The sequence below is a fragment of the Erpetoichthys calabaricus genome, chromosome 2 (assembly GCF_900747795.2).
Source record: "Erpetoichthys calabaricus chromosome 2, fErpCal1.3, whole genome shotgun sequence".
In the NCBI taxonomy this organism is placed as follows: Eukaryota; Metazoa; Chordata; class Cladistia; order Polypteriformes; family Polypteridae; genus Erpetoichthys; species Erpetoichthys calabaricus.
The window spans coordinates 285,133,218-285,140,331 of NC_041395.2; the positions used below are offsets into that span (position 1 = coordinate 285,133,218).

Here is a 7,114-nt window from a genome sequence, read left to right on the forward strand (position 1 = left end):
ATGTTGATTCTAAAACATTAATAGTTAGGTCTAGGATTCGAATTTAACAGGTAAAACCATCGCCGTCTTAATATTATTCAAGCATACAAAATATTATTTTCGAATGAAATCATATATCTTTTATCGGGCTTTCTTCTCCCTGTTGCCAATTGTGAAAAAAAAACGCATTTATGCCGTTGTACTCTTTACTGTCTCGAATTTAGTTTGCGTAAAGTGTTTAAAATATTTTAGTTTGGTAACGCTGCTGTTTAACAACTTAATAAACGCCCTGTTGGAAACGTGCGATTGCCGTTATCATGTGAAAGTACTTTGCGCATAGCGTAAATGCATTATGTTAATATAAAAGTGGCCTTCACGGTGTCTACAAGGCTTTTAGCTATTAGAAAAACATGACTTTTGCTGACACTTTCGTGTTTAATGTGTGAACTAACATTCAAAGTTAAGGTAAATGCAATTATAAAGATACAGTAAATATTATTAGCGGATAAATTTTAGCGGACATTAATACGAGGTTGAAACATCTTAACCGAAAGCAAATTTTTGTATGGAGTGATTAAACAACGGCCCTGGTTATATACAGTTCCTATTCATTCTTTATTTCTATACCCTTCTTGCTTTTCTTTACCCTGTCTGTCAGAATTCCCCCAGTCCCGACCAATCTCTGATTTTGCAAAAGGGAAATGGCTAAACATGTAGCAATAATGACCCTTCATTCAGACAGACAGCCTCCTGCTGTAACCTCCAGCTTGCCTGAGCTGGAAGGGCCCTGCTGGAGAGCTCTCCCCCTAATCAGAGCTCCTTTCTATGCTCACAGAAAGGAAGGAACAAAACTGAACACATTTTTATCCATCCTCCTATTAACCAGCCTTCTAAATAATGCCCCCGCCTCTGCATCAATGAGACATATTTAAGGACGTCAATCTAGTAGCTCTTGGGTCTTTTTGTTTCTCCTGAGGACCTAGCCTTCCTGCCACACACCTTTTGTTCATGAATCCAATAAAGGCCATTATTCCTAGCTTCCAACCCAACTCGAACTGCTTCTTTCAGTGTATTTTAGATGCCTAATCGCACCCGCAAAGCTCCAAAGCCTAGAATAACTTTCCCCTTTCACACCACTTGGCACTTTGACAATTAATTCGAGTGTGGCTGGGTTGCCCTTTCTAACCGGCTCTGGTAAGACATTTTGCTAAATGACAAGAGGCTAACAAAAAGAAAAGCGTTGTGAGCAACGTCTAAATAGCTCTTGATTAAAAAGGGAATTAAGGTCTACTAGCAACGAGGACGGATCTTCTACATTTAACGCTTCCTGTTTTGAAAAGTAGCGGGGAATATCCACGCGTACGTTTACTGTGCATTTCTGGTCAGGAGAAATAAATGCATAGAAGCCTGTTTAGCCTTTTTCGTCAACCATCTGATAGTCTTCAGTAAGGTTGTGCGATTAGCAATTGTTTAAACTAAATAATATCTGTTTTTAATAATCACATTTGAACACAATACTTGCTATGGGAACACAAAGGGCGGCTGCGATTAGTCGTGCGATTAACCCAACAATAACAACGAAATCTTCGAACATTTGATTGTAGGCTTCCTTTGAGAACACCAAAAACTCGAGCGTTGCTTTTCAAATTTATTGTTCTTATTCTTTTTTTCTTTCTCTTTTTAGATCTTCTGTTTTTGTGTTTAATGTTATACTATTTGTGAATACGTTTTCCTGCACGTAAGCTAAATACATTATCGCATCCAGTATAACAAAGAAATCTTTATGTGTCTTTTTCACTTCAGTGTTTGGACATGCAGGCCCCCACATGTCTGAAAGTAAAATACATAAAGTCCCGTAAGCATTACAACAGGCATTAAGTTATTTAATACTTATTTATTTAAAGAATTTGTTGAAGAAGTCAGCTGTATTTTTGTGGATATGAAATGTATGAAACAAACAATGCTAGCATCTTTTCAAAGGGCATCACATGCATCACATAATATCCTCACATATTTTCTTTTTCCATTAAAAGTTTATGAAATGGCACTTAGTGGCATATTTTGAGGTATGTGTCATGCTAAAAATGCTCGCAGGCGAAAATGGCGACGGTGTCCCTTCCAGAATTCTTTCTTTCTTTCTTTCTTTCTTTCTTTCTTTCTTTCTTTCTTTCTTTCTTTCTTTCTTTCTTTCTTTCCTTCTTTCTTTCTTTCGGGGATACATAGAACACCATAATACAGCCCATGACAATGTATTCGGCATCATGTAAGTGGAAATGGAATTTATAAAAAGTTAAATACGGGATTATTTTCGGTTCATACATGTTATGTTTATGTTCCATGAAAAATTATACAGGAATATGAAAAGAGAATTTGATTAATAGATATTGCAATTTGAAGTATAACGTAAAAAAATGCAGTGAACATTGCTTTGCGTAACTTTTACCTTTGATCTTAAGGAAAATAATACATTCTAGAAAAAAAGAAAAAAAAAGAAAAGGCCAGTTGGCAGTTTATAATAAATGAGATAACACTTATAACCTTTAAAACATAAATATTCAACTAAGATTTAGTTTAATAATAAGTCCCGAAACTTCGCCATAAATTGTCCTTGTTATAGTTCATTGGTTGTAAATGAATATACAATACACACAGTACAAATAAAAAAATAATATCTAGAAAATTGTAACCAATTATGTCTTTAAGGCAAGGTGCACGTTTAATAAGCTGCTACCACGCTCGTATTCCTTGTAGTGTTCCTTGGCAAGATGAAACTGTTGTCGCCTGATGCGTTTGTGGTTGCGAACCATTGCTTAAAGTCCCGATGCTACTGAAATTCATGTTCATGAAGGCATTATTCTGTGGAATTGAGGGGATACTGGAATAATTGCAGCTATAGTTTGAGTTATAGGTGGGGTTGCTGTAAGTACTGTAGTTTGGGTAGCTATTATAGCCATAAGGGCTTGTTCCCACAGTGTATGGAGTGCTGTAGTTCTGAGACCCTCCCAAGCAGGGTTTACCATCCCGGACTAAAACTGGCACTGCCACACGTCTGGGTGGTGGGGGATGGTGATGTCCGGCCATTTCAAGAGACTTGTCCTGCCGTTGTCTTTTACATTTGTAACGTCGATTTTGGAACCATATCTTCACCTGTGTGGAGGTGAGCTTCAGAGTGCTAGCCAGATGTTCCCTTTCGGGTGCAGACAAGTATCTCTGCTGTTTAAACCGCCGTTCCAGTTCAAACACTTGAGCCTGAGAGAAAAGCACTCGAGGTTTCCGTCTAGTTCTCTGCTTGGGCCTTTCAGGGTCTTCCTGTCTGTTGTCATCGCAGTCCTGGGACCTCTTAACACCACAGCTTTCTGTTAAACAAAATAAATAAATAATAAAAACATCAAGACGATTCTGATGGATAAAATGAGTAGAAGTATTATTCTTACATAGTAAAATCTGATTATTAAAAACACTTTTATTTATGCCTTCCAATCAAAGGAAATGTTACGTAAATGGTTAGGCCCATATATAAAGATCGTCAGTAGAAATTGTCTTTGTTTGATCAACCACCAAAATGTCCAGACCCTTTTTAATTCTTTAAAAAAATGCCCTACTTTAAATTGGAGAGTTTCAAAATGTGGTAAGGTTTAAAAACATATACATAGCTTTATTTGTTATCAAAGATTTAAAACAATCTACATGCACAATTAAATTACAGATCAACTGCCTGACGTTAAGGCTAATGCAAACTGTAGAAAATAAACATACCGTGGAATTTTACCTCAAGATTGTTCAAAGTATATAGGTATAATTTTTCAGAAAATATTTTAAAATTTATAAAGCTACAGTTATGATCCTTTTAACACGCTGAAGTAGTTCGGATACATCAGGAAACAAAACACGATGTAATTTCGAAATACAAGAGGCAAGTGCTCTTACTGCTCTCTGAAAAAGCCTTATGAAGGGTTATCCTAAATTTAAAAATCTTTCCATTCATCCATACATCCGTTTTCTGCATCCTGTAACTCGTCTCAGTTTCGGGAGTTATTATGCAATGTAAAATGACATTTAATATTTTAAGTATAAACTTACACCATGATTTTCTAATCGTTAAATATTTTTAAAACTTAGTGTCTTCATTGTGGTGGAGTTGCTGTTTTTATTTTTACATTACCACTGCAGCTCAAGTATTCCAATGGGCCAACTAAGCACTTAATTAAGTTTATTAGTTATGCATGGCGATTTTAAATTCATTAAATGCTAAAAAATAAATTCCAGAACGCCAGGTGATATTGTCCTACAAAATAACACACACCCATCGCGAAGATCTTTTGCTAAAACGACACAAACAATTGTCACCTGGTCGGTCTTTAATAGAAGCTCTGTTTTCTCTTTAAAATAAGAAAGCGACTGAGGTAGAATAACGTTTACGTTTCATGTAGTTCAGGGTTAATTTTAAAATACGAAGGAAGTAATCATATGAAAAAATATGATTGACCTCTTTTTTAAATATACGGATTAAACTAATGATATAACTTACTAGTGTCTTGATCTTCAAGATGATCCGCTTCCAGCTTGGAGTCGTTCGAGTTTCCAATAGCATGAACATAAATGTCGGAAGAGATACTAACATCCCCATGGCTGTCCGGGACAGTCAAAGAGTTTAGATACGACATTTTTTCCTCTCCGTCCGAAAACCCAGGGCTCGCTCTAGTCGCGAGCATGCAGGATGATGTCTGGAAATGCTGCGACTGTTGTAAATCCTGCTGCAGCTGGACATGTGTGTGCTGATGATGCAGGGCTTGGTGCTGTTGACTCTGCTGTTCCAGGTTAAGAATATCTTTTACTGAGAAAGGAGTCGAAGTAACTGGACTAGGAAGCATTATTAGACTCTAATTCACATTAAAATTATAACTCCACGGGTTGAAAGCAACACAAACAATGCCGATATTAGGTGTAAATACCAAGACGAATTCTCGGGCTCACATTTGCGCAAGAAGAGCCAGGCTGACACCCACCAAACAATAAACATTCGAATGCTGCCTAGGTAGGTTCCATGCATGCAGAAAAGAGCTCTTGAGCTCCTTGTTTGAGCTAATGCCTTCGGGTAGTGTCTGTTTTTTGAAACTCAGAATCTTTGCGAGCTAGAGCGCCTCTCAAGGACAATGACGTTTACGAAGTGGGCGGCGCTGTTATGCCGGTTTGGCGCTCCAGTCTGATGTGACTGGAGGTAGTGGTGGAGAGTCCCGCCTCCTCTCGGCTGCTCTACCGGATGTACTCATGAAACTCTTGGAATGTTGGTAGAGGAGGGTTGAGATTTGTAAGTCTGTTTGTCAAACTTGATTCCTGTGCAATATTAGAAGCGCAAGTGTAATGTGTATAGATAAGCTTTGATAACTTCTTTTTAAAGTTTTATTATCAATAAACTTCAGATACAGTTGCCTTTGCTAATCTAGGTATACTTTTTTATGTCGTCGTTATTAGTTAGTATGCCTGGACAAAAACCTTAGTTTAGATTTAGTTGTTATAAGCTTCAAAATGTAATAACCTGCATATACAAATGTGTCTTAAGACAATGTTTAGTTTTGTATCCATCATAATAGCATATTGAGTAAATCTACTTTTTCTCTGTTAAATATAACATAATCAGACGAAAGATTTAAAAGATACGCGAGAACTAACTGTATCATGTGCAAGCTTTAGTTAGCTATTGGTAAACATGAATAGTTGTATGTTTTTCTAAGTATAAGTAACCTTTTATCTAACGGCATACATTCTGTCGCTAGTAATTTGCTATTTGGCAATTGTTCTTTATAACCGGTGTATAAGCTATTAACAGTTTCCGCGAACATATTCGATTACACCTTGTACCAGCAATATAATTTAAACATAAAGGTTAGGAATAAAGTTAGAAATGAAGGTCAACAGGGCAGTGAGGTACTGCGCGTCTTTCTTTCCTTCTTTCGTCTGCGAGTTGCAGTTGGGATATCAATGTCGCTTTCTTTCAACTATTTATTCATCCATTTATCCACTCATATGTAATAACCAGTAATAAACCTTTCTTGTCATGCGTTGTTTTTTTAACCATACTGTAAAGTCTTCTTCAAGAATAATAAATTCTGTTATGCAGCTTATACTTCATGGATAAGGCTCACACAGGAAGAAAGTGCCGGATCTAACTGTAATTTATATTAATTTAAACGTAATTTACATGGCTAAGTACGTTAAATATAATATGTTGTATGATATTAAATATATGTTTATATCCCTATCATATATGTCTTGTTTTTGCCTATTCTACGTTTATCGAAAACGGCCTATATGCGCTTCACTTATGTAGGCCTAATGCTCCTGTCAGACAAAATTCATATTGTTGGCTAGAGTTATGTACGAGCATATACCTTCATAACAATTAGCTTGTAAAGAGTTGTTTAGATGTTCAGTTTTATGCGTGACAACAGTGGTATAACTCTGCTAGAGCACTGTGAGACAAACCGCTCTGAAGAAATAAACCAGACATTCTCATAAAACTCAGCTAAGGATCTGAAACAGATTGTTCGGCCGTATAACACGACACAAAGTGCTCATCATGTCCAAGTGTGCTAAAGATCGGCTTCTAAAATGATTTTCGGCCAGTAGTGGTCGGTTTCTTTAATGTGTGGTTATCAATGCTATATTAATAAACCTTATCAGCTTATAGTCAATTAAAATTCCAGAATGAAATGTGATTGTCGATTTTTAGCAGATACAACCTGTCCGTATCAAATCTTCTTTTCGGTTCCGGACTCTTAGTGATTTTCGCCTCCCTTTTTGATAATCCTGTATGTTGCCATTATATACGCTTGGCAAAATCAATTTCCCATAATCAGATTTTTGACATTTTATAACTATTATTAAATAAACCAGTTACCTAACATACATACATACATACATACATACATACATACATACATACATACATACATACATACATACATACATGGCGAATGTTTCCCATACTAACATGAACGTATACCGAGATAGCAGTCTTGCGAGATCGCATTCCGTCTAATTTTAGCTCGGTGTTTCCTGAAAGCTTCTCGGTACTGATTGCTGTGCAGACAGACGCTCCGCTATCTGTCAGCCAGGTTTAATACGGTCTGAGTTT

General features: G+C 36.6%; 1 protein-coding gene across 1 annotated transcript; it reads right to left on the reverse strand.

The window, feature by feature from the left end:
- Positions 1 to 2,281: 2,281 nt before the first annotated feature.
- On the reverse strand, positions 2,282 to 5,099 carry nkx2.3 (NK2 homeobox 3). The gene is made up of 2 exons (XM_028795683.2): positions 4,508 to 5,099; positions 2,282 to 3,335 (listed from the first exon to the last, which is right to left on the reverse strand). The coding sequence occupies exons 1-2, from the start codon at positions 4,848 to 4,850 to the stop codon at positions 2,707 to 2,709; spliced, it is 972 nt and encodes a 323-aa protein (XP_028651516.1). The 5' UTR covers positions 4,851 to 5,099; the 3' UTR covers positions 2,282 to 2,706.
- Between the last annotated feature and the right edge of the window lie 2,015 nt (positions 5,100 to 7,114).

Excerpts from the sequence above, each read along its gene's own strand:
- nkx2.3 (XM_028795683.2), bottom strand. The coding sequence starts at position 4,850 with ATGCTTCCTAGTCCAGTTACTTCGACTCCTTTCTCAGTAAAAGATATT. Across the intron at positions 3,336-4,507 it reads TCTTGAAGATCAAGACACTA|AAAGCTGTGGTGTTAAGAGG; the intron begins GTAAGTTATATC and ends TTTGTTTAACAG.